The sequence below is a fragment of the Talpa europaea genome (genome assembly GCF_964194135.1).
Source record: "Talpa europaea genome assembly, chromosome: 9".
NCBI classification, from domain to species: Eukaryota; Metazoa; Chordata; class Mammalia; order Eulipotyphla; family Talpidae; genus Talpa; species Talpa europaea.
In genome coordinates, this window is record NC_140076.1 from 7,995,902 (window position 1) to 8,023,850 (window position 27,949).

A 27,949-nucleotide genomic window follows, 5' to 3' on the forward strand; every position below is an offset into this window, starting at 1 on the left:
AGGAGAAGGTGGAGCCCTGTCAGTTACTCACTCAGTTGGTTTGCCCCCTCTTTTGGGTCCCTCCCTCCCTTCCCTGCTCTTCTGTGCTCCCTTCCCCTCCCCTGCCCTGCCCTCCCCTCGCCTCCCTTGCCCTGACCTCCCCTCCCCTCCCAGTTCACCTTAACCTCCCACCCCACCCACTCCTGCCCTCCCCTCTCCTCCCCTGCCCTCCCCTCTCCTCCCCCTCCCCTCCCAGTTCCCCTTCACCTGCTGCTCCACCCTCCCCTGCCCTCCCCCGCTTGCCCTCCCCTTCTCTCCTTTGCCCTCCCCTCCCAGTTCCCCTTCACCTCCCACCCTGCCCTCGCCTGCTCTCCTCTCCCCTGCCCTCCCCTCCCTTCTCTTTCCCTCCTCTCCCTTGCCCTCCCCTCCCTTCCCCTCCCCTCCTCTCCCCTGCCCTGCCCTCCCAGTTCCCCTTCACCTCCCACCCTGCCCTCCCCTGTTCTCCTCTCCCCTGCCCTCCCCTTCCTTCTCTTCCCCTCCTCTCCCTTGCCCTCCCCTCCCTTCCCCTCCCCTCCTCTCCCCTGCCCTGCCCTCCCAGTTCCCCTTCACCTCCCACCCTGCCCTCCCCTGCTCTCCTCTCCCCTGCCCTCCCCTGCCCTCCCTCCCCTCCCCTCCCCTCCCCTTCCCTGCCCTCCCTTCCCCTCCCTTCCCAGTGCCCCTTCCCCTCCCGCCCCACCCTCCCCTCCTCTCCCTGCCCGCCCCGCCCCGCCCCGCCCTTCCCAATTCCCCTTCGCCTCCCGCCCCGCCCCCTCCCCCGCCCCTCCCTCTCCCCGCCCCTCCCCCGCCCCGCCCTCCGCGGTGTCGCGCCGGCGGGCCGGGTGCTTTACGGCAGCGCGCGGCGCGGCGCGGCGCGGCGCGACGGGACGGGGCGGGGCGGGCGCGCTCGGCGGCAGCGGGGGGCGCGGGCGGCTGCACAGACGCGGCGCGGGCGGGCGGGCGGCGGCGGCCGAGCTCGCCGGGGCGGAGGGAGCGAGTCACCGCGCGCAGGAGCGAGGAGCGGGAGGCCGCGCCCGCCGCCGCCAGGCCGCCGCCCGCCGCGCGCCCGGCCGGCATGCAGCTCACGGTGTACTGCGTGCGGAGGGACCTCTCCGAGGTGACCTTCTCGCTGCAGGTCGACGCCGACTTCGAGCTGCACAACTTCCGCGCGCTGTGCGAGCTCGAGTCCGGCATCCCCGCCGCCGAGAGCCAGGTACGCGGGCCGCGGCTCGGGCGCCGCCGCGGGGCCTCCCCGCCCTGGGCGCCGGCGGCGCGGGGGGGCCGGGGCCGAGCCCGGCCGGTCCCCGCGGGCGGGAGGCGCCGGGGCCGCCGGCCGCCCACACTCCCCGGGCGCGGGCGGGGGGCCGGGCCGGGCGGGGGGCCCACCCCGCGCGGGCCCGGGGCGCGGGGACCCCCGAGGGGCGCCGTCCGCGGCGGAGGGGCCGCCCCACTCCCGCGCTCCGGCCGCGGCGCCTCTTGGGGTCCCGAGTTGAGGAGGTCGCCGCGGCCCCGGGAGGCAGCCCTGGGCTGAGAGAGTTGGGGCGTCCTGCGCCCCAACCAGACGGACCAGTTCGGGTCACGGTGGTGGCTGGTGCCCGCCTGCCGCTGGAGAGGAGCCCTGCGGGAGCCGGCGCTGAACTGCCCTGAAATGTACAGATTTGCGCTTCAGGGGAGCAAGGAAAGTTTGAGACTTGCCCTACCCGGTGTGGAGGCCATTGGGAATGTTCTCTCTTCACGACCACATGCGTTTCTGGTTTTTTTTTTAAAGGCAATTATTGATTCAGCTCAAACTGTTTCTCCTTTCTTCCCTGGTAGGATCCTGAAATCCCTCTTCATTCAGGTTACAGTTCAGAGTTTGGGTCAATGCAAAGCTCAGTTTATGAGGATCTTTCTTGCAAATGGCCTGGTAATCTTCTCTGTAACTTGGTTGTCTCATTCCCCTGCCCGTCTGGGAAGAAGTTCAGCTGCCCTGACATTTTAATTAATTTATTTTCAAAATACGTTGGGACTGCCACCAAAAAGACTTAGGAAGACGTCTGTAGCCTTCACGCTGAAACCTTTCAATCGTGGCTTGATCAGTGGGGCCTTTCAGGACATAGTCTAAACATTAGGAAAATTATAGAAGTCCTCCAACGCCCCAAAATGTAAATCTAGATTTCCCTATTGCAGTTATGAAATAGTTCCAAAAGCTATTGCCCAACTACTGCTCGTTCTGCCCTTTGTTAAGATAAATAAATGTGTCAATATTTTGTTCAGAAGTGGGTATGATTCCTTTCTCTATGTGAACTTTAGAACTTTGGCATAATGCTGAGTATCAAGAAAGAATTTATTTCAGAGTGCAAAGTGTCACTCAGATACGCAGTCTGGTAAAAGTTAGAGACATTGGTTAAAAGGTTGTTTTTTTCTAGCAACTTCTGTAAAAAGCTAATCCACAAACTCTGGCACCAGTTCCTCGTCAGTGAATCCCTCAAGTGTAGAACTAGGAGAGGACAATTAGGCTGACTTTAGTAGGGAGAACCAACCCTTTTTGAACGTGACTTTTTCACTGGTTCTTTCCCTACTATTGCTTCAGGCACTGATAATAATCAGCCGCTGGTTGGAGAAATAAAATATTAAAGTGGAAATTGATTTGGTTGTTATTGGGGCTAAGGAAAAGATAAAGATTGAGCTTGTCTTTATTCCTGCACTTTTTGAGATGGCAGAAACAAATAATTAAAGAGGGCATTAGCCTGAAAGAATTAATTGCATGGTCAGGGCAGGCACTGTCCTCTGCCAGCTTGGGAGGCTAATTGAACAATTAGGCTAGCTCCAAATTCTTATTCATTAGGTCGAGTTTGGGCATTTACTGACTTCCCAAAGCAAATTAGCATATGGAAACCTGGGCTCCAACTAGTGCTAAGCCTGTATTATATAGCAGTAAGCCGCTCCTGTTTTTCGAGTTTGTTCTGTTGGCGCCATTGTAACCTAACACAGTATCTATTTTAGGATGTCTGGTGGTCGGTTTTCTTTCAGTTGCTTGCCCATCAGGCAGGAACAGGATCCACCCTAGACACTTGAGTCATTTCCTTTCACCAAAACATAATAGTAAACATCATTATAGTTTTTACCCGCAAATATAACTTCTTCATTTACTTGAGGTCCTTCTCCCCACCTGTACCTCCCAGGGTTCTCCCATATTACTCACCCTCCCTTGTCTGGAAATTCTGGTCTGTTGATCTCACTCCTTTTACTTACCATCTCGCTTCTTCCTTCACCTCCATTTCTAAAAGGAATATTTTTTTTCTGGCTATTCTTTTCCTGTCCCTTGGTGTTAGGACCTTTAATCTGCTAAGTTTTTTTCAGTCATGGATCCTCAGTAAACGTTTTAGAATGTACATCTTTGTGAAGTACATTTTATATATTTATATATATATATGAGAACTAATATATGTATTAAATATGTGCCTATAAGTGATACACTGAACATCAGTTACGTCCTATACATGAAGTAATACCTTACATACATTGTAAACAGGCATGAGTAAAATGCAAGGAAAGATGAGTTAAAATAAATGAAAATGAAAGTTATATTTTCTGGTTCCTTCCTACAGCCTTAAGAAATTGCCTCATATGCCTGCCCCACATTAAGGATCACTGGTTTAGAATTTGGTCACATCATTCTTATCAATTGAGCATAAGCATACACTTGGAAAGGTGTTAATTTTTAATAGCTCTAGTCAGATTATAGTAGTTATAATGCAGTGGTAACAAATTTAGAATAGAAACCCTCACTCCTCATACATGTGATTAAAGCTGGGCATGCTCCAGCTCTTCATGGGAGCGTGGGCCTGGACGCCAGTCATGCCTTGCTTTGATGCTTTGATGCAGAGTTGGCTTGGTGAACTTCAAACAGCTATCAGAACTTAGCTTCATTTTAATTAATGTCTTTGCATTTTTGAAACATCGTTATACTTTACCCCTGTAGGTGGCATGTGGTTAAAAAAAAAAAAGTGTACAGAATGTGTAAAGACTCTCAAAGGCTTATTTAAATACTCAGTAATAGCAGTAACTCTCTGAACCTGGAGATACAGTTCTGCATGCTGTGGGACTTGTTGTTTGTAAAACAGTATTTTAGGGCATTGGGAACTGAAGTTTCCTACTGTAGCTGGTTTTGACTTGTTAATTTTTCAGGTGATTTTTGTGTATTTTTTCCTCACAAATACTACATTTTGTACATAACTTGTAACATAAACAAAGAATACAATCACGTGTTAATAATGGAGAGATAATGATAGTTTACTTAATGTATTTTTCTAAGCTTCCCCCCCTTTTTATATAATCTATCTTTCACACAGGATGGCCTAAAGTATATAAACAATTTCATGTTTTATTTTCTTCAGTCAACACTGCATTATCAGCAGTTTTCCCATAACATTTCAGATTCTTCAAATTTATGATTTCAGTGGGCACCGTAGCAGTTTAACAGTTTCCCTACTGCTGGACATCTGAATTGGAGGAAATTGGAAGCAATGAATGAGTATCATGCTCATGGATACCTATATATTTAAGGGTTTGTCCCTATTTCTGATTATTTTCTCAGGGAAATTGCTTAGCTATGGAATTGTGAAGTATTTTGAAAGGCTACTAGTAACCATAACCACATTATCCTCCAGAGGGCTGTGAAAGTCAGACTGGTATATAGGATCCTATATGTAGACTACTTGGTGTATAGTATGCCCTCAGCTCACTGTAGATACCATTATGAAGCTCTTTAGATACGATTTCAAGGGTTTTGTGGCCAGTGTCTGGTCCTTGGTGCTAGAAATGTATGGTCAAATTTTCTGTTGGTTGAAGGTACTCATTAAGAGACCAGAAAACATTTGCCATCATGCTTACAGGTTTTGAATTGCATTAATTAGTCGATTGTTAATCGTTGGTTAAGATTAGAATTCAGTCTCCAGGGTGCCTCCTCTGGGGTAAGTACAGCAGTTGTGCCAGCTCTGCAGATTAAGACTTGGGGCAGTATAAATTTTCCTGTTGTGTGTTCATGTAACTGGCAAAACTTGGCATTTGTTTTGAGCTTTCTGGCCTTTGAAATCAGCATAATAAGTGTGGAAAGCATCACCTGTGTCACTACCAAAACTCATTTCGGTTTGACTAGTAGAAATTTTAGACCGTTGGTATAGTAGCCACTCAATTTAAGCTAGAAACCATTCAGATTTATTTTGGGACTTAAGCTTCAGAATAATTGTTTTTCTTAGACTCTTAAACCTATCCTCACAAAATGAAATCAGGGTTTTTGGTGGGAATTATAATTTCAGCTAGGCCTTTGTTTATCTCGCTTGTGTTCTGGGACTAAAATGGAATACCTGCCTACTGCTTTGTCAGTGGAAAAACTATTTGCTCTTTACTCATGTTTTCCAGTCTAGTATTTTTGGGGGCAGATAATAGTGTTTCAAATACATGCTTGATGTTTGTGGTTATCTGGATCTTAGCTCTTTGTATTGCTATATCAGGCTGCACGCTTTTTAAACATTGTAATGTCTGTGGAAGAAATACTGTGTTAACTGAACAGTTAGATGAAATGGGAATCCAGAGAGTGAGGATTTGGTAGTTGTTCCTTTCTTCATGTTCAGGGCAGGCGCCATGTTGAGCTGTGGATGGTGTTTTGATCCTGCTGTGGGTATATCCCCTTTGTGGTGAATGGACAACTTAACACTTCTGATGGCTCCCAGCTAATTCACCAGGCTACTTTGGGACTTCAGATTGAGGAAGTTGTACCCGGAACTAGGGAAAAGTACTTCTGGATTTTAAAGTAAGGATTGTGATTCCATTCCCAGTTCTCTCTTTAATATCAGTAGCTGTGTAGTCTCAGGTCACGTAACCCTGCATCCGTTTCTTTGTCCAAAAATGAGACACATGATGCCTTCCTCATAAAATGAACGTGAAACTTACATGAGCGGGTACAAGGGTTAAGTGGGAACTGAGAGAATCTAATGTGCTGCCTCTTGGTAGAAGGTCAGTGGTAGCTGTCTGCTATTATAATATGGCTGTCCAGGTTTTATTAAGGTGACTACGCGGTGTTGATGCCGTCTTGTGAGAGCTGCCTCTAAGGCATTTCCTGGCATGGCTCTTCTTTCCTGCCATACATCTTGACCTGTGACACTTGCCACTTCAGATTTCTGGTGCTTTTTCCAAGCAGTCCCACAAGTGATTATGAGTCTGTGGTTATATTTCACACAGTCAATTGATTTTGGTGTACTTCTGCTATGGGCTACAGTGTGAATGGTTTGATAGTGTGACAGAATCTGTTGTAACTTGTTTTAACCTTTCGGGTTGAGAGTAAGAACTAACAATATTTTCTCTAGTAGTATGATTGAACCTACAAGCTTTCTGAATCATCCTTTGCTCATCAGAATTACTTGGTTTTAGAGGGAAGTAGATTCCTGCAAAGTTCTGGTCCTCATGTCAGTGCAAATTCTGAGAGCAGTCATGCTAGAATCATTTTTCTTTTCCAGTTTAAGTGCAGTGCTTTTTAGGTTCTGTGTCAGGCAGTCTTGCTATGAGAGCTATGAAGAAACATGAGGAAATATTATAAATGGTAATGTAGCAGAGCAACCTGGAAGGGAAGCAGGGATGATTTTCTAGCTCCACCTCCTAGCTTGACAAATGGGAAATGTGAATTCAGGAAGAAAACCTTTCAAAGCCTGAATTCGCTGTGAGCACCCCTCTGAGTGTATACCAGCACAGGGTCGGTTTCTGTTCCTTCCCAGGAAATCACAGCAGGCCCTAGGTGTTCCTCCTTTCACTGCTTTTTTTGCTCACAGGCTTTCTTCCTGTTTGATTGCCCATCATAAAGATATTTTTGTTAGGGGTACAGCCCTGATCCTTTTTTTCTGTTTGCTCTGTTCTGAATTTCTTCCACTTTTATCTTCTACTCATAAAGATAAGAGTGGTAAAATATGGCAGGATGGTAGAGGGGAAGGGAGAATGAGGAGGGTGTTATTTGGAAACCTTTTGAACCTGCTGTTGTACAAGATCATTGGAAGGTGGACAAGTTGAAATGTAGTCATGGACAGTGTGTGACTGAAGTTAACAATACTGTATCCCATACTTGAAAGTTGCTAAGAGAGTAGATATCATCACAAGAAAAAAATTGTGACTTTGCAAGATGGATGTTGACTTACTATGTATCACTTACCAATATTACGTTGTATGTATCTCAATAAAGGAGGTATATATATTATTTAATAAAAATGTAGTTAATATACCCAGAATAAATCATTCCCATCCCCCTCTCAAAATTGAACCTAAAAATATCCACTGCTGGGCCTCCCTGGGTTAAGACGCAACCAATGGAGCTGTCCAAAGCCATTGCAGCACGGAGTACGATCCCTGGCCAGGGAGCTACCCACTTGGCGCAACAGACTTCTCCTGATTCACCCGCTGTATATTTCAGTAGATCTGCCTGTTCTGCTCCCCACTCGGTCTCTGGTGAATCCTCTCACCCCACGCTCCTCTGGCCTGTGCCCCGGTTCTTGTATGCATAAATAAATAAATCTTTATTTAAAAAAAAATCCACTGCTTCCACAAACTCCTCTGTCCTTTGGGTCAACAAATGCTTGGGCATTATTTATCTAGCAGGCTGGTTAGACATTTGGGATATGACCAACAAAACAGTGTCCTGATTTTCAAATAGCTTACATTTTAATAGGGCAGAAAAACAAGAAACTAATATATTTGTGGAGAGGGTACATTTTAGGGTGGTGTTAGGGGTCAGATTGTTTGGACCTAGTGAGTAGGAAAGGATCGGGTTTTAGGTGTGCCAGAAACCCTTGGAGAATGTTGAACTGGGAGTGGCATGAGCTGATGAAGAGGGAAATTGTGGTCTTTCTGCTCTGAACCATTTTACTTCGTGGTGCATTAATACTGTCATATCTTTTCTGTGCTAGATTGTCTATGCGGAAAGACCTCTCACAGACAACCACAGATCGCTGGCTTCTTACGGCTTGAAAGATGGAGATGTTGTGATTTTACGACAGAAGGAGAATGCAGACTCTCGCCCTCCAGTGCAGTTCCCAAGTAAGACAGTTGATGACTGGCATTCCTTGGCACAGGCGGCAGCAGCTGGCATAGCATGGTGGTCCGGAGCTTTGGATTTGCTTTGGGTCAGCCTACTAGGGGGCATGTTATGATTCTGCCTCCTGATGCTGTGTTACCTTGGACGAATTATTTAACTTTGCTCAAACAGTTTCCTCGTCTGTTAGGTACCAAATTTAACCCAACTCCTAGAGTCGATGTAAGAATAATGCATGTTTAAATCTTGAGCAAATAGCAAGCCCTTAACATTTCAACTTCTGTTACTATCTTTGGGAAGGACTTGAGGGGCTATTGATGCCTGTGATTCCTGGCTGCCTTTTGCTGCTTTGTGTTTCAGCTTGTGGGGCATTTTATAGTCATCTGAGCACTTGCACCATATTCTGTGTGCTCTCATAACTCTGTTGTAGGGGAGGAGATCACTCTTTTAATTTATCATTGACAGAGGAAGAAGCTCTGAGTTTAAATAATGTCTTCAGAGCCACACACAACTAATGCATGGAAGCACACAAATTAAAAGTTGGTGCTTTTTCCATGACATTGAGTTTTATTAACATTAAGTTGCTGGTCCACCAAATTCTGGTTCTTTCCTATAAGCAGTGTTAATTGTGTTTTTAAAAAAACTGTTATCCTGTTACCTATCATAATGCTCCATCCAAGAATAGGTATTTATAATCTGGAATCTGTGTCTCTGAAATAATCTGCAGGATTGTGTGGGAGTGTGTGCATTTGATGGGGAGGTGGTAGCTTTCTCCATATACTCAGAGACATACATGATCTGCAAAAAATTTACAAAGTTATAATGTGGAACTGCTTCATGAAATGTATTCCTTGTTCTCATTCCCTGCCACATTCTGATAGGTTCCCTTAAAAAGTGTTTAGTCTCTAGGTCACTTGGTTTCAAAGTTTATAGTAAAAGGTGATAAGTGTCTGGATGATGACAGACTCCAGCTTAGAACACAGTGCTGTCATTCAGCCTGAAACAGGGTCTATAAGAGACCATCCAGCACTGATCCTCTCAGGTCTGGATTAATCCATCCCTTGAGGCTACTATTAAACTTTCAAGAGTTGTGATTCAGATATGCCAATCAGTAGAAATCAACTCTTCCTTTGGTAAATTTAGTGAGGTGGTTAGCTCTGTAGAGGCACTTTTTCCCTGCACTGTCCCATATGGACAGGACAGCCGGATGGGGAGGGGACTTCATCTCTATGGTAAACAAATTTTTCAAAATTACTCTGCAGTGAATGGACTCGCAAGATAAGTGTCACAGGGCTGGAGATAAAATTTCTCCACTCACAACAAAGGCCAGTCCATATGTTTTGCTAGTCTGTACATCATAGGACCATGCCCTTACTTAACCAGAATTGTTTGGGAGTTCATACTTGTGTGTATACACACGCACATACTAGCTGCCAGCTGAAGTCTATTTGAAGAAAGTGACTAGTTGAACCAATGCTAAGAGGCAGAAACCTTACACCTGAATTTGAGCATTCCCTTCTATTTGAGGTCCCCAAGGCTTCCGCATAGCCCCAGACTTGGGACAAGTGTGACTATCAGCTACATTTTGGGGATTAAAGACATGTGAATTCAGTCCTGGTCCCTCATTTCTGTCTCTTTCTTTTTAAAGATTTGCTTTTTTTTAATTTATGTGTACAAGAACTGGTGTCTGGACCAGAGTTGTAGGCACGTAAGAGGATTCACCAGAGACAGAGTGGGGAGCAGAACAGGCGGATTGACTGAAATACACTGTTGAGAGGAGCAGCAGGCGAGACAGGAGAGGTGTGCTGTGCCATGTGGGTTATCATGGCGCAGTGGCTGGAGATTGCTTGATAGCACTGACTTTAACCCTTGCATCACAGTGAGGGGAGGGGGAGCTTTATTTTTTCTTTTTACTTTTTTAAAACTTTTCAAAATAACACCTTTATTGAGATATTCATATACCATGCAATTCACTCACTTTAAAGGTACAATTCAGTGATTTCAGTATATTCAGAGATGTGTAGCTACCACCCTACAATCAATCTTAGCACATTTTCATCACCTTGAAAGGAAACTCTGTACCCATTAGCATTCATTTCCCATTTGCTCCCAAGCCGCCTAGCCCTAGGCAACCATCAGTCTACTATGTGTCTTCATGTATTTCCCTGTTCTGGACATTTCATGTAAATCATACAATACTTGGTTCCTTTCAGCAAACCTCTTTCATTTTAATAAGGTTAACTCAACCTAAAATCTAGAACCTGGAAGTTGTGGCCTCCGAGCTGTTGTATCTTTTGGTGTGTTCACAGTGAGAACCTGTGCAAGTGCCTCTGGTTTTCTGTCCTGTAATGTGACTACACCTGCTCGCTCCCCAGGCACGAGGAGTGTTAGCTCAGATGAAAGTATAAATTCAAAGATCTTTCAAGAACCTCTCCAAACCAGTATTTTCAGTATAGACTTGTAGAGTTTAAATCTGATATTTGTTCTGTTCACTTTATATGCACAGCATTCTTTACCTAAGGTATCAGGGCTTTTTGAAGCATAAACCAGAACAGACTAGGATTTTTCTTAAGAACCGCATCCAAATGAATGCAGTAACATCTATTGATACTAGTTTTAGGGTTTTTTAAAACATGAATAAATAAAAAAAATCTGGGATATAAGCCAAAAATCCAGGGTTACTGCCTTTATCCCTTCTCCCCCCTTTCCTGCTCTTTCCTACCTGTTCGTCCAGACTGCCATCTTAATATCAAATCAGCACGAAACAGCAGCGGGGAGAGGGCACTAGGAGGTCTGTGATGTCCATTCCGACTGTTATATACTGTGCAAAAGCAAATGTTCTGCTGTTTCCTTCAAATGCTTGTTTTTATGGAGTCATTTGAAGTAAACTTTGAATCGATTTTCCCAACAGATCTACCCCGAATAGACTTCCGTAGTATAGCTGTGCCTGGCACATCCAGCTCCCGGCAGCGCCAGCCACCAGGAGCACAGCAGCCCCACTCATCTCCTGGAGAAATAGCTTCATCTCCTCAGGGTTTGGACAATCCAGCCTTGCTCAGAGACATGTTGCTGGCCAACCCCCATGAGCTGTCCTTGCTGAAGGAACGCAACCCACCCCTGGCAGATGCTCTGCTCAGTGGAGATCTTGGTAAGCTCGTCCATCTGGCAGCCCCTCGAGCTGCCCTCAGGTGAAGGAGTTGTGGCACAGCTACTTCGGGAGAAATACGGAGAAACTCAAGCAACTGTTGTCTTCAACCCAGCATGTTGGTTTATTGAGCATACCAACTGGTCTGTGAGAGATAAACTAGTGCTGCTATCTAAAAGGCTGAGTTAACTGGCAGTAGCGATAAAACTTTAGGACTGCATACTGTTCTGAATCCCATAGACCAGCTCCCTTGTTTACAAGTTTGTCTTTTTGGCAGCACACAACCCAGGTACTGCTGTTTTAGCCTGTGTAGTTAGATCTGTCAATGAAAGAGAGCACCAGGAAACCAGCTGATGCCTGGTGAAATGCTTCTAGTTCCAAAAAACAGGTCCAGTAACATCAGCCTGTACAGCACAATCAACCCCTCCAGTCTCATCCACCCCAAATTTGACAGGTTGTTGTCAGCAGTTTGTTTGGAGCTGCATTTGAACCATTCTTTTAATAAACCAAAGATTTCTTTTTAGTTATCTTTTTTTTTTTTTTTTTTTTTTTGTGGGACCCTCGCCGGTGGCCGGGGAACGAACCGGCTCTGCAGAGGCTTCGGGCAGCCTCGCAGCCCAGCGCTCAACCACTGCGCCACCAGGGGAGGCCCTCTTTTTAGTTATCTTTATGAATAAAGTTTTCTTTGTAAATTTCTTCAATTTTACTCTTAGCTTATAAAGTTGTACTGATTAAATTTTAAAACCTAACAGACACTTAATAGTTCATTCCCCACAGTTGACCTTTTTCTTCACCACATTATTGAGATCATTTTTTAAATTGAAGTAATATTTACATACAGAGAAATATGCAGATTCTAAATAGACAATTTGTTGCATTTTGACAGACTCATGTAACCACCACTCCCATCAAAATAGAGAGCATTTCTCTCCAGAAAGTTCTTGTGTTCTCTTCTAGCCAGCTTCTTCCTGATAGCATGATAGAGGAGTTTGCCTAGTTTTCAACCTCATGTAAATGGATTCATACAGTATCCTCTCTCGTGTCAGGCTGCTTTCACTCAGTGTTTTTTAGATTCATCCATTTTGTGTGTGCTAGTAGTTCACATGATCATTATCTTGGTTTCTTTAATGTCCAATGCAGCATATCTAATTGCCAAAGACCACGATGATGACACATGTCAAGTTTGTGCATGTAACTGCACCCTCATTTAAGAAATAGCAAAATAAAGGCTCATGTTGCAACGTCTTAAAGCAAGCAATGTGTTTTCATTACTGACTTTCCTGCCTATTATCCTTCTGGTAATACAGAAAGGCTAGCAGTACTTTGCGCTTAGTTTTTCTCCTTTAAGGCAGAGAGTGTTATAACGGAAATGGGGACTGCAGTGTTGTATCTTATTCCCAGGTAAAAGGATAATGGGGGAATGGCGAGGGGAGAGATAGTCATTCCCCACTGGTTTAAATGGAAAAGTCATCTCTGAGTACAACCAATATAATGAATAACTCCTTACTAGAATAAGTTATTTTTGCAAATACTTTCTTTACACTGAATTTAGCTCAGAAATTAGTCTTACTCAGAACGGAAAGTAATTGTAACTGCTCATTTGAAATAATTTTTAAGTCATCCTCTCTGTATCTCTCAAAGTTGTATTTTGAGAGGTTATGTGATGTGGGACAATATTAATAAAAATGAAAATATTGTGGTACTTAAGATTTCCCCCTTATTTTTGTAGAGAAATTTTCCAGGGTCCTGGTGGAGCAGCAGCAGGATCGAGCCCGGAGAGAGCAAGAAAGAATTCGTCTCTTTTCTGCTGATCCATTTGATCTCGAAGCTCAGGCCAAGATAGAAGAGGATATAAGGTAATGACCCCTTTGCCTAAAAGTGTGGGGTTTCCAAGCACCGGTCATTTTGTGTTGGTTTGGAGTCAGCTTTTGAGGTCACTTCCTTATTTTGCATTTGCGATAGTAACGTCAGTCCTTTAGGTTATTCTCTTCTGTTTTCCTTGTGCTTTGACTCAGCATTACAAAGGTGCAGCTACCTAAATTAATGAACTTTTAAAGTTTTCATAAACGCTCCCTGACTAGCCCATCAATAAAGGGCCTCCAAGTAGATGACCCAGGACTGAGCTAAAGCCCTCAGCTGGTGAGCCTCCTGGGTTGGCCACACAGGCTGATTGAAATCTCTCCCCTTAGACGTATAAGCTCTGATCAAATCTGGGGCTTGAACAGGATTGGATTAGTCAGCTGCCCAAAGGGAACCCTGTAGTCCTGAGTCTATTTTCCTTTTGCAATTCTTGCACTGGCCTCAGTGGATACACTGACTGCTGGACATTGCCAACTCCAATTTCTCCAGTGCTGTGGGTCTTTCCTGGAGTACAGTCTTACCTGCAGTAAAATCACATGAGAAGCTTAATACCTGGGCTCCACTCAAATCTTATGAATCAAAATCTACAAGGGTAGGGCACCCGCAGATATGATGCCGATACCAACCTTGGTTCCTTACTAGCCACAAGCAGGACGTTGTTCAGTCACCCCCTCTGAATGTTGAAAAGAACAGCTGCCCCTCACAGTGCACCCTCACCCCAATTCAGTTTTTGTTGCAAATTGTGAAGGCCTTTGTATACAAGAACAACATAACTAATGCTACTTTTGGGGTCTCTGTCATCATCCTTGAAAGAAATCTAACTTGGTTCTTATATTTTACTGCCAACTTAAAGTCAAATAATGTTTCTCTGACCACCTTAGAAATCAAAGAACAGTAATTCTAAACCAGGATCAATTAATAGTCTTAGACCATTCTTAAGTGTTCCCATCAGTTGTGTCAGATATTAATGAATATCTTTGAGAAACATCTCACTGATTAAATATACCCAGAGAAATAGGGGATAAAACTTGTGTTTTCTGAGCCAAACCATTTGCAGTTATATGGAAGATCTGACAATTTTCAAGAATAGCTTTGTTCAACCCAGGAAGCAGAAGCGGGGGAGGAGGGAGCGTGGAGAGGCATCGTAGCCAACCCTGGACACTGAGCTGTTGGAGACCAGCAGTGAAATGAAGCGTACCCACAGGGCTTGTGGGGTGAAGGAAATGGGGTAATGCAGGCATTTAATGGGGAAAACCTGTGCCTCTGAAGAGGCACTGTGCACAGGTCCCAGAGTAGCCAGGTTAACTGGTTCTAGCTCAGATTTTTTTTTTTCCTGAAAACTTATCTTGGAGTCACGTAAAGATGAGGAGTGCATAACTTATTTTAAGTTATTTCTGAATTTAATAATGTGGCCTAGGAGAAAAGTTGTGTGTTTATACGCCAAATGCCCATCATAGTACACTATGATCACACGTTATATGCACACTGAGGTCTAACAGTGTGTGCGTTTGCCAGACTTGATCAAGCATTCCTTTGACTTTCTGAGAAGCTTAGTATTTTACTACAGAATGACTGATAAAACCATGCCTTCAGTTGAGCCAGAGTATTACTAGCTAAAGGAAAGGTGCTACAGTTTAGGGCCAGAGTCAAACAAACTTTCCGTGCTGGGCCAGACAGTATCTATCCTAATCTTTTCAGGCCACATTCTCTCCAGTGCTCAGCACTGCCCCCGCAGCCCCGGGTCACACCCAGGATGGAAGTGAATGGTGAGCGTGGGGTTTCATAAACACTCACCGACACAGAGTGGGCTGTAGTTTGCCAATCACTTAGAGTTGTAATTTAGCCCCAAATCTTGGACCTTGTTCTGTTAATGTCCCAGTCTTCAGGTTCGCTGCCCAAGCTCTAGTCCATTTATGATCATGGAGTTTGGTGAGGATGTTGGGAATGAAGGTATGAGGTGTTAGAGTAAGCTGGAACTCTTCTTTCATATGCTTTTCTCATTGTAAGAATTAAAATAGGCCTCCCCAGTGGCGCAGTGGGTTGAGAGCAGTGCTGTGAAGCTGTCCGCAGCCTCTGCAGCACAGCAGACCTCTCCTGTCTCGCCTGCTGCTCCCCTCAGCAGTGTATTTCAACCAGTCTGCCTGTTCTGCTCCCCACTCTGTCTCTGGTGAATCCTCTCACCCTCCTGCGTCTCTGGCCTATACCCAAGTTCTTGTATAAAAATAAATCTTTTTTAAAAAAAAAGAATTAAAATATGTTCAGTTTTTGAAAAACTCATTTGATGTACCAGGTGAACTGTGATACATGTGCGTGTGTGTGTGTGTGTGTGTGTGTGTGGTTTAAGTGATAGGTAGATAGATACATGCATGTTTATTTTCTTCTTTAGATATATATAGTTTTGAGCATCTATACTAGATGCTATATGCCTTTAAACAGTCTTATAATAGGGATTGTTTTCCTCATTTTACAGATTAGAAAACCCCCTTTTGGAGATTAAGCAGCAGATGTAGCACAAGCAGTTGAAACATCTGTGTATTATATTTGTAAACTTTGTAATACACTGTACATAGGACATTTACCCAGATAGCCAATAAATCCTTAGTTAAAATTGGCACATTCATGCAGTTTTGACATTCTACAGGATAAAGAGAATTATCACCCTTACTCTCCAGAAGTTTATTTCCTATTTCTCAGCTTGTCAAAGGACTGTAATTGTTGGACATGAAGGTAATTTGTGTCCCTTTAGATTTTCTGCCCATTGGGTAATATCTCACTGCCTCCTGCTGAATCTGCCCTAATCCTGCTGCAGGGCAGAGCACCATTTCCCGTTACCGTGACTCAGCTGCTATGGTTGGCGCAAAAGATACGTACAAATCTGTTTTTAATGTTGTTACTTGAAACAGATTTCTCTTCATGGAAATGATGCTTTTAGTGTACCTGGTTTTGGTTTGTTACAGGCAACAGAACATTGAGGAAAACATGACAATAGCTATGGAAGAGGCTCCGGAAAGTTTTGGCCAAGTAGTGATGCTTTATATTAACTGCAAAGTGAATGGACATCCTGTGAAAGCCTTTGTTGACTCAGGTGACGTCTCCATCTTTTGTGTCTCTGTCTCTCCATCCAGTATTCTGACCTGACACAGGAAGACGGGGAGACTCTGGTGTCCATTAAGGACGCATTCGTCCTCTGGATGGCTCGCTGGCAAGCCTGGCTGCTGTGGTTTCTCTTGCCAGTCTTTTATTGTTTAATTTTACTTTAATCATTTCTTAACTAGTTTTGTATTTTTCAGTGTCTACTTTATTTTCCTACCTCCCCTTACTTGGCATCCTGAATTTGTAGGATACCACTTAGAAATTAGGGAATAAAAATATTCCCAATATTGGGAAAAATAATTTAGAAAGAGGAGGAATAGAGAGTGTATTTCCAATATATAGTATTTGGTATATACACATTAAGTCCTCCTTCAGCCTGGCCTGTGTGCCAGCACATTGCAGGAGCCGTGAGGGGTAGAAGGGTCAGCGGGCAGGGAGCTTCAGATAATCCCCATGTTCCTTGGCACCTTTTCTCCTAGTAACTCACTGCTTTGGAAAGAGACCAGACCGAGCAGCACCATGTAAGTGTGATTGAGTGGTCTTTTGTGTCTTAATCCGGGCATCTCAGTCAAGACTGTAAGATAGGGTGAGTTCCTAGAATAGTAAAAGCCCCTGCGCAAGTAAATTTTCATCCATTTGTTCATCCACCAGCTTGAACCACATGCTTGGTTTCATCCATCATGAAGTTTTTATGTAGAGATGCACAGCCTCCTGGGAGAAGTAAATCTGCTGATCACTCAGTTTTTTAAGTGTGTGTTGGGTGCCACCTGTAGGGCCTTGTGCCAAGCACATCTGTGGGCCCCATATGAGTGAGACAAATACAGAAGAGGGCCTGACCTGGCTCTCTGCACTCGTTGAGCCCTTGGTGCAAGTGCCAAGCACCGTGTTGGGTCCTCAGGGTGTGTCTTACTCGATTTCATTTAATTCTAGGGAATCCATAGAAGCCATGTTCTACTATTACCCTGTTTTACAGGTGAGGTAGTTTAGATGTAGAGAAGTAAAGTCATTTTTTTTTAGGCATACACAATTCATGAGTGGTGGACAGGATTCAGCCTCGATCTGTGTAGAACTCGGGTGCATGTTGGATGAACCTAGATACCACATTCTCAGCTTGAGGTGCTCAGGCATGGCCTCCCTAAGGAGAAGATATTTGAACTAGGCTTTCTTCCTGGGCAGAGGATTGGGGCTTGGAGCTGAGGAAAGATGGAGAGCAGAGAAAGGTGCTTCTCTCAACCTGGGGTTACTTATGTTTCACATCAGTAAATAGCTGTGGGGAGCAGTGAGGGGAGGGAGGAAGAAGAGAGAACTGCCTTCCCACATGTTCTTTTCCTTCATTATTTCTGGGCCTTCTTGAATCTGACCTTCTTCAAATGTCAAGAGCTTTCAGTGCCTCTAACTCTAACACCTACAGTGAAGAACAGGAAGTGCCTGGGGTGAAAACCAAATGGGCCTCCAGATGCAGCTGCAGGGCCTGTCTGCAGTGGAGAAACATGGTGTGTCCCTTGAGTGGAAGTGCTCAGTGGGAGTTGGGAAGAACAAGAGAAGAGGAAGAGGAGAGGGGATGGAAATCAGGGAGGGGGTGAACTGACCCCCAACAGGCCATATGGGGACATGCAGGATGTGCATCTGCCAGCCCAGGAGCCAGGCTTCACCCGACCCTGCTGTAGTGATACCTTGATCTTGGACTTACAGCTTCCAGAACTGTGAGAAATAAATTCCTATTGCTTAAAAACAAAACAAAAACCAGAGAGTATTGGAGTTGAAAAGGAGGAGAGCGATCAGCAGAAAGCACTGGCAGTTGGGGAGGAGAGAAGCAGGGCTTGAGCTGGGCCTTAAAGCCTGAATGGAAGCCAGAGAAAGTGATGGGTAAGGGCCTCTCTGGGAGGCTCAGAGTGCGTCACAGGCAAAAGGTAAGGTGGAGGGCTTAATAAAAGCTGGGGTCTGAGTCAGTTCAGCTGCTGTAATAAAACCCAACACCGATTTCTCATGCTTCTGGAGTCTGGTGCGTCCAGGATCAGGGCACAACCATATTCTGTGGTTAAGGATCTCCCTGATTGTTAGATGACTGTGTTTTCTCTGTCCTCACATGGGGAAGGGCAAGGGTACACCCTGGGGCCTCTCATAAGGGCACTAATCTCACTCGTGAGGCCCCACCGCATGACCTCCCAGAAGCCCCACTTCCTAATGCCCCTCACATTGGGTGAGGTTTTGACACAGGGAACATACTCAGTCTGTAGCAGCTGGAAATAGTTGGGCCAGGATATGGTGGACTCTGAGGCGGTGGTGATGTGTTTGAAACTGATCTTAAAGATAGGATCCATGGAGGATTTTTGAGCAGATGCATAAGGGATCTGAAGAAGGTAGTACTTGAAGAGTACTGGAGGCAGTGACAGTTCTGGAAAATTCTGTGCCCTAGGGGTCAGAAATGTTTCCCTGCTTGAAAAAAAAAGTATGTGGAGTGGTTTGGAAACCACAGAAATCATTTACCCACTGGTCAGGGGATTACAGTATGAGTGAGTCTGACTACTGTGCTTAGAAGGAGGGAGGTAAGAAATAGCAGATACTGCACTGAATTTATTAACAGGATTGGAACAGATTTGAGAGAGGGGAAATGACTAAAAGAAGGAATGAAGGCCCTCCTGGTGGCGCAAGGAGTTAAGTCTTTAGCACTATCAAGCTATCAGCAGCCACTGCAACATGAGTTCGATCCCTGGCCAGGGAGCCGACCCACATGGCGTGGCAGACCCCTCCTGTCTCCCCGCTGCTCCCCTCAGCAGTGGATTTTGGTAGATCCTCCTGTTCTGCTCCCCACTCTGTCTCTAGTGAATCTTCTTACCCCACCCCACCCCTGCACCTCTGGCTTACACCTCAGTTCTTGTATGCAGAAGTAAATAAAAATAAATCTTAAGGGCCTCCCCTGGTGGCGTAGGCAGTTGAACACAGCGCCGTGAAGCTGTCTGCAGCCTCTGCAGTCCAGGTTCGATGCCGGCCAGCCAACAAGATACCCACATGGTGCGGGAGACCTTTCTGTTTCACCCACTGCTCCCGTGTATTTCAGTCAGTCTGCCTGTTCTGCTTCCCGCTCTGTCTCCGGTGAATTCTCTCACCCTCCTGCACATCTGGCCTGTACCCCAGTTCTTGTATGCATGAATAAATAAATTTAAAAAAAAAACTTTAAAAAAAAAAAGAATGAAAAGTGAACAATGCCAGAGTTTTATGATTGCAAGAAAATAATTCCATTGGCAGAGAGAGATCCAAAGTGAAGTTACTTGGGGAGAAAGAAATTGATACCTGTTGACTCTAAGATAGAAATGTCCAGCACACAGGAATGTGGAGCTACAGTCCAAGGGAGAGACTAGGACTGGGGGTTAAGATCAGTGTGTCTTCTGCTCAGGCCCAGCCTGACTCTCCTGTGTGGGTGAGTACAGGTAACTGGGAGAAAAAAACCCTATATGTCCTCTTCCTGAAAGGGGGGAGGGTTTAATGGTTGGAGTAGAGAATGGGACATAAAGTTCCAATATTCGACCACAGGATGTATTTTCAGCCGATAAAATTCAGTGTCCCAGAGTTTCAAATAAAAATAACTTGCTACAGTGTCAAAAGATGAAAAAAATGAGTGTAAAGTAATATTTAGTGTTTCCACCTGTGGCCATTGTTAGACACTTTGGAAATTCCAGATAGTTTTGCTTTCTATTGGTAGTTTAATTATTATATTTAAACATTCTTTCAGTGTCACGGTTTTACACTACGTTTCAGGTGCCCGTGTGGAACTAACAGTTGAATTAAGGTGGCAGGAAATCTACTAGGCAGTAATAATTTTACACAGACAAAAGGCTTGGGGGGTGTACTTGCTTTCTGCCCTGTACTTAATGCTACATTTTTAATCTTGTCACCAAAGTGGATTTTTGTTTTTATTGTCTGATGTTTTCTTCTGCCTCCAGGTGCCCAGATGACTATTATGAGCCAGGCTTGTGCAGAAAGGTGTAATATAATGAGACTGGTGGACCGTCGGTGGGCAGGGATTGCCAAAGGAGTAGGCACCCAGAAGATTATTGGAAGGGTACATTTAGGTGAGTGAAAGACACTGGGAATCTGTAAGGTAGTGATTTTTTCTTTTAAGTTTCTTTTGGATGAGTACATCTGACTCAGCAAGTCTAACCCCTAGAATTTTTAAATCCTATATTCTACCAAGCAATGCTAGTACATGTTTTTGTTGATTACAGGCAGCATCAATCTGTGAAATTTTATTTCCTGCTCTTCGGAGACAATTGCTTTTTCAACTATTTTAGCTGACTTCCTTTGGTACTTATCTTCATATTTCTAAATAACATGTTCTTAGTGCTATCTGCCAGTTTGACTGTATTATTGACTATTGAGAGCTGAGCTATCTAATTGAAAATGATTGCTTTTCCTTTCATGTCCAGTTTTCATTTTTCTCAGAATTAATTATTGTGGGTTTTTTTGTTGTCGTTGGTTTTTCCTGGTAAGGAAAAGTCCCCAGATTTCCCTAGTTGTGTTCTCTCCTTTTTATACATCTCACCAGTTGAAGACTCTTGCAGCTCCTAGACAGGTGGCGCGCACGGCTGCTTTCCAGCTGTTGTTTTGGCCTCTCCTGTGACTGTGTCCTGAAGATGCCACCCCACGGGCCTTAAGTCAGATTACATGAGTCCCATTCTCTGCGCTTCCCCCCCCCCCATTTTGTTCCTTGGTTTTTTAGTGTACATCTGTTAGTAACTTCCTAAGAAAAAGTGCATGGAAGTAATTTGAGTCCTTACATATCAGAACATACAATTTTTCCCCCTGAATTCCACCAGTTTTGACTAAGTTGGAAATAATTTTCCTTCACAATTTTTGTCAATGTTGCTGTGGAGAAGCTATCTGGTTGCTATTGATCCTTTATGTGAAATGTTTATTTTCCATTTCCAAAGCTTGTAAAATCTTCTCTTTGACCTTTATGTTTTGAAATTGCGTAATGGTGTATCTGAATGAGGCTCTCTTTTTGTCCACTCTGCTGGGTACCTTTCAGTCTGGGAAAAATGACTCTGATGATTTCCTTCCTGTTGGGGTGTCTGTTACTCACGTAGGATAATCTCCTACCCTAGACTTGTCCTTGTGTTCTTGGTTTTGTTGTTTCTTGTGAGATTTCAGTTTTACCTTCCAGCATCTCTTTCTTAAGTTTTGTGTTTGTCTTTCATGTTAGATGGCTTTCTCAAAAGTCTGGGGATTCCCAACCTCTGCTCTTTCTGAAAAGGACACCAAAAGACTGAAGATTGCTTGGGCAGCCTTAGCGATTATGGCTGTGAGTGATCTGGAAATTGGGAGGAAGAGAAAGTGTCTCAGTAAATTTAATCCCCCTAGTGTTCAATTAGGTTGTTGAGTCCCTGTCTTCCTCCATGCCTACCTCTATTACAAGGGCCTCTGTTTCCCCCTGCTGAGAAAACAAACCCCCAATCTACTGTTGAGATGAAGGTAGATAATCACCTGGCTGACTAGAGTGCAGGAGGGAAATCCCAAGAGATAACTATGTCTACTTTTATTCCACCTCTACCCCTGTTTGCAGAAGTACTTATTTTGGCCAGTTCATAAGCCTCTTGGAAGATCTGTATTAATGACTGGGTTGTTTCTGGGTTTTTCTTATGTCATCTACTTTCTAATTCCAAAATTGTATTTAAGTTGTCCCCTTCATGGTTTTTGGCCTTAAATTTCATACACTGATAAAGCATTCTGGAAAATGATTCAATGTCACCCAGCAAAGTTGAGCCTAATGCCTCCTAGGACTCCCTGGTTCCACTTCCTGGAATGCACCTTCAAGAAACCCATAGCCCATGGCAGACCAGGAGACACGAACTAGCATAGTCATGGTAGTGTCTGCCTATGACAGCAGAATCTGAAAGTTACCTTTGAAGTCCCATAGCAGTGGATGGACAGCTCTGTCATGCTAGCCTAGATAGGCAGCACTCGAAGGGGTGACTCAGAGTGAAAGAGAGCCACATACGCCTGTAGAGAAATATCTCAAGATAGTTTTTGAGTAAAAGAAAGTTGGAGAAACACAAAACTATTTACAAAATGTAATGTAGAAATCATACAAAATTATAAGAACCAGGAGGAAAGCTGGGAATGATTAGTACGAATAACAGGAGAGTTGGCGGGTGGAGGAAAGCAAAGACTAAGTGTGACCCACAGTACATTCAGGAGGTTTCACAGTGTCCTATTTCTTAAGCTGGGAAATAGATGCATGGATGCTAACTTTATTATGCTTTATATGCTCTTGTCAGTAAGATATATTTAGTAATAATAAAATCTGTTTTTAATCTTACATATGAAAAGGAGTAATGGAGGAAAAGAGACAGCAGGAGGCTACAAGCAGACAGAGGTCTTGATGTTGTCTCTGGTTTGGCAAATGGAAGCTTGTTATGAGTGGCAGTGATAAACCATTTGCTTTTTGAAGCCTAATTAAAAAGGTTAAATATGTACAGATTTTGTTTCTCTTTTAGAAAACCTTTTTTAAAAACAAGATTTATTTATGCCTGCATACGAGAGCTGGGGTATAGGCCAGAGGTGAGGGAATTCACCAGAGACAGAGTGGGGAGCAGAACAGATGGACTGACTGAAATATACTGCTGAAGGGAGCAGCAGGTGAGACAGGAGAGGTCTGCTGCGCCATAGGAAGCAAGTGGTTAACGTTGGAGGAGTTGGTGTCTCTCTTCTTTATTTGTTTATGCATAGAAGAACTGGAGGTACAGACCAGAGGTTCAGGGGGTGAGATGATTCACCAGAGACAGAATGGGAAACAGAACAGGTGGATCTACTGAAACACCCTGCTGGGGAGAGCAGAGGGCAAGGTAGGAAAGGTCTGCTGTGCCATGTGGGTCAGCTCCTTGATCGGAAATCGAACTCATGCTGCAGTGGCTGGTGACTGATTGGCAGCCTTGAGACTTAGCCCCTGTGCCACCAGGGAGGCCCTGGTGTCTCTTTTTTTATCCTTAATGCCAACTTTCCTCATCTGCTGAGCATGTGAGCAGCACACACCAAGCCAGATATCCCAGGCTGTAGTTGTGGCTGATGAGCTTCATAAGCTGGAGCCTTCATTGACTTTTTGGAACTGTCATTGGTCTCACCAGATTTTCATTCGTAAGTCACCTGTTCGCATCTTTTGCCTTGACTTTGACTGCAGGAAGCAAGGCACAGAATGATAAATACATTTACAAGCCTTCTCTGGCAGAAATCAACAACCTTTTTCTCTTTTTTTCATGTACTTTAGCTCAGGTTCAAATTGAAGGTGATTTCCTGGCGTGTTCCTTCTCTATTCTTGAGGAGCAGCCCATGGACATGCTTCTGGGGCTGGACATGCTGAAGCGGCATCAGGTAATTAAGAGCTTCCCCTTCTTGTGCTGGCCCTTCCTGTATTGTGTGGGTGGTTAGCATGTCATTCTCAGCACCACAGCATGGCTGTGCATACCAGAAAACTAAGACGTGTGCTTCTTAAACCTGTGAATGAATGTCTGTGGTTGATGATGTAGCCATACAAGATTTGAAATCATCTGTCAGTAGAAATAGAATATGATCTTGTGAAATCTCTCTGGATCTGTTAAATCTTGCCATCTGTTTTAAGATTATAATGGGTACTTTGGTTCCCTTGTGTAATTTTTTATTTCTAATTAGAACTCAAGTGATTTTTTTTTTTTTCTGATGGGAGCTATAAACAACACAATGATGATTTTATTGGAAGTTTGGTAAATGCTTAGTAACTGGTCAAACAATACTTAGGAAGAAATTGTGCATAAGATCTTGGAGTAGAAATCTTGTACAAGAAGAATGATATCGGAGCCTCTCTGGTGGTGCAAGGGATAAGCACTGCACTATGAAACAATCTACAGACTCTGCAGCACGAGTTTGATCCCCAGCCGGCCAGGAAGCAACCCACATGGCGAAGCAGACCTCTCCTGTCTCTCCCACTGCTCCCCTCAGCAGTGTGTTTCAGTCAGTCTGCCTGTTCTGCTCCCCACTCTGTCTCTGATGAATCCTCTCACCCCCTGGATCTCTGCCCTGTACCCCCAGCTCTTGTGTGCATAAATAAATAAATCTTAAAAAAAAAAAGATATCGAAGTAATAAATTCATTTGCAGTGATACTGTCATTTCTACTCTGTTTTTTGTTTTTGTTTTCTTTTTTGCATAGAACAACTGGGGTGTAGGCCAGAGGTATGGGGGGTGAAAAGATTCACCAGAGACAGAATGGGGAATAGAACAGGTGGATCTCCTGAAATACACTGCTGAGGGGAGCAGCAGGCAAGCCAGGAGAGGTCCGCTGCGCCGTATGTGGATTAGCTCCCTGCCTTGGGATCAAACTCAAGCCACAGTGGCTGACCATAGCCTGATAGCTGAGACTTTAATCCCTGCACCACCAGGAAGGCCCATGAATGTGTATTACATTTAAATTCAGAAATGGGGCCTCCTTGGAGGTGCAGGGGTTAAAGACAAGTGCTGTCAAGCTGTCGCCAACCACTGCAGCATGAGTTTGATCCCTGGCCAGGGAGCTAACCCACATGGCACGGCGGCAGACCTCTCCTGTCTCCCCACTGCTCCCCTCAGCAGTGTATTTCAGTAAATATGCCTGTTCTGCTCTTTATACACTCTGTCTTTGGTGAATCCTCTCAGCTCTGGCCACACCCCAGTTCTTGTATGCTTAAATAAATAAATCTTTAAAAAAAATAAAAAATTCAGAAATGAACAGATGCTGTGTTAAACAAAAATTATATAAACTATATCCTGCAAAGATTATTCTACTACAAAGTTTGAATGTTTAAGTAAAGTTCTAAATTCACAATATCATATAGATGAAAGTTTAAGTATTTTCAGATAAGTAGTTCTTTTTGAACCACCTGTATCAGTGTTGCTCTTTGCAAATAGAGTTTTAATTTCAGGATTCTTATTTTTCTGCATTGCATATTATGTGCTATCATCAGTCTTTTGTTTCTTCCTTCTAAGTGTTCCATCGACCTCAAGAAAAATGTCCTGGTGATTGGCACTACAGGCTCACAGACCACCTTCCTTCCTGAGGGAGAGTTGCCAGAGTGTGCCCGGTTGGCATATGGGGCTGGGAGAGAGGAGGTGCGACCCGAGGAGATTGCAGATCAAGAACTAGCAGAAGCCCTTCAAAAATCTGTAGAGGATGCAGGTACTGGGAATGGCCGAACTTTTGAATAAATACCCTTCTTGTTGGTGGGTAAGCCAGAGAACCACAAGCTTCAGAGAGACTCGGTCCTTTCTAGCTCATTGGTCTCATTGTCCTGTCTATTGATGTGTTTCTTGTCCTCTTACCACCTTTCCCATCTCCAGATTGGATCAAGGCAAACTCCATGTCTCACCAGGTCAAGAAACAGCAGTCTGTCGCTGTGTGCAGTGTAGATTGGGGAGTTAGTTACTTAAGCACATTTTAGTAGACTTCCTAAAAGTTTGTGTCTTTCTCTTCTCTAAAGAAATTTGTAGCAATAAGCAGATATTTCCTTTTGAACTCAACAGTATTTCTCTGAAATTTTCTTTTCCTTGTCTTAGACCATTTACTTTGAAGGGGGATGTATTGTTGTGACTTAGCAGCCCTAAAATTTTTAAAAGCTACTGAAAGTGATATTAACAAAGACAGAAGAACCAATAACAAGAAAAAATAATTCAACATTAATCAAAATAAAGTGTTTGTGCTGTTAATGAAATCACAGTAGTGTATCATCGAGCCAAAATAGAATAGTATATAGATTTGAAATGAAACTACCTAATACTTTTTTTTCTGTCTCAGTTGTAGTTTGTTTAAAGACCAAACCAAATAATCTAGGGACACAGTTTTGCTGAAATTACACTTACTTGGCTAATTTACCCCCATCTACTACAGAACAGTAGTTCTGGGTGTGTTGTCTAAAGCTGATGAAAACTGTTAAGTTTGGTTTAACTTAAAGTTTTGAGCTGTAAATATTCGTCGTGACTAACATCACACATTGCATATTTTCTAGTATAATAAATTTTGTTAGCTATGAAGTTGAAGGAATAACTTGTTCTTTTGGGGAAAAAAAAGGGGGGGAGCTTTAAAGGTAAGCATCCCTGGGCCTCCCCGGTGGCGCAGCGGGTTGAGCACCACGCTGTGAAGCTGTCCGCAGCCTCTCCAGCGTGGGTTCGATTCCCACGTGGTGCATGGCAGACCTCTCCTGCCTTGCCCTCTGCTCCCCTCAGCAGTGTCTTCGGTCCTTTTGCTTGTTCTGCTCCCCGCTCTGTCTCTGGTGAATTCTCTCACCCTCCTGCGCCTCTGACTGTACCCCAGTTCTTGTATAAATAAATAAATCTTACATAAAATTGTTTTAAAAAAAATAAAGGTAAGCAGCCCTATTTTGCCCCTATCACTGGACAGCATCGAGAGGCCTAGCCTTGAGCCACTGTGAAGTATACTTGAGTTGCAAATGGAGTTTTCCAAACTGGTGTTGTCCAGAATGTACTCCACTACACCTGTTGGCCCAAATATTCATTTAAAGTACTTACGTGTGGGCCTCGCCCGTGGCGCTGCGTAGTGAAGCTGTCCGCAACCTCTGCAGCACAGGTTCAATTCCTGGCCAGCCAGGGAGAAACCCACATGACATGGCAGACCTCTCCTCTCTCTCGCCCACTGCTCCCCTCAGCAGTATCTTCAGTCCATCTGCCTGTTCTGCTCCCCACTCTCTCTGGTGAATTTTCTCACCCTCCCGTGCCTTTGGCCTGTAGCCCAGTGCTTGTATGGATAAATAAATCTTTAAAAAATAAAAATAGGGCCTCCCCGGTGGCGCAGCGGTTGAACGCTGGGTTGCGAAGCTGCCCGCTGCCTCTGCGGCACCGGTTCGATCCCCGGCTGCTCCCCGGCCACTGGAGGAGGGTCCCACATGGCGCGCAGACCTCTCCTGCCGCCCGCTGCTCCCCTCAGCAGTGTACTTCGGTCCTTCTGCCTGCTCTGCTCCCCGCTCTGGCTCTGGTGAATTCTCTCACCCTCCCGCGCTTCTGACTGTACCCAGTGCTTGTATAAATAAATAAAATAAATCAAAAATAAATAAATAAATAAATAAAAATAAAAATAAATAAAAATAAATAAAGTACTTAAGTCTGACTTAAGTATCTTGTAGGAAAGGGAGAATTTTGAATAGCCACACACAACCTAAATTAAGTTTCTAATCTTGCCTGTGAGGCAAGCTTAGATGAGTCTGCCATACCTTCCTAAAGGACTTACTTTTTTAACTTGTTTGTCCACTTAGTCATAATACTATGTATTAATTAAATGAGGCTCTGTTACCATATCATGAAATCCATTTTCCCTCCACAGTTTTGGTGCTTCTGTTTGAAAAACACTAATTGATGGTAGCAATGCATTCTAACCTACTAACATTTACCCTCTTTTTACCTTCTTTTAATGAAAAGGAAATTAAAATAGAAACCACAATTGTTTTTCAAGCATAGTAAAGGGGATGTAACATTTCCAAAGGATTAGCAGGAAATGGCTCTTAACCTGGGTGACCTTTTGTTACTGACAATGTGTGGCTTGAGCTAATTTTTGTAATGTTTAGTTAGTGAAACAGTTCTCTAACGTCACGTCCTAGTTGTTTGAAACATCGACTCTCTAGTGTCATCAAAATAAAAACTCAATGTAGTAGATGGAAAGTAGTTTTACTAGAAGCTGTTTATTTGATGGATATTTTATACCAAAGTGTCTTGTCTTTTCTACCAACTGAAAAATAATTTGGACTAGTAACTGTAGCTGACATGTTTTCTAAAA

General features: G+C 44.1%; 1 protein-coding gene across 1 annotated transcript; it reads left to right on the plus strand.

Moving 5' to 3' along the window:
* Positions 1-1,090: 1,090 nt before the first annotated feature.
* Positions 1,091-27,528, plus strand: DDI2 (DNA damage inducible 1 homolog 2; the record flags this gene model as incomplete). The annotated part of the gene is made up of 9 exons (XM_084244082.1): positions 1,091-1,228; positions 7,947-8,076; positions 10,983-11,219; positions 12,946-13,072; positions 16,034-16,161; positions 20,111-20,239; positions 23,431-23,534; positions 25,156-25,345; positions 27,500-27,528. The coding sequence occupies 9 exons, from the start codon at positions 1,091-1,093 to the stop codon at positions 27,526-27,528; spliced, it is 1,212 nt and encodes a 403-aa protein (XP_084100208.1).
* Positions 27,529-27,949: the final 421 nt, after the last annotated feature.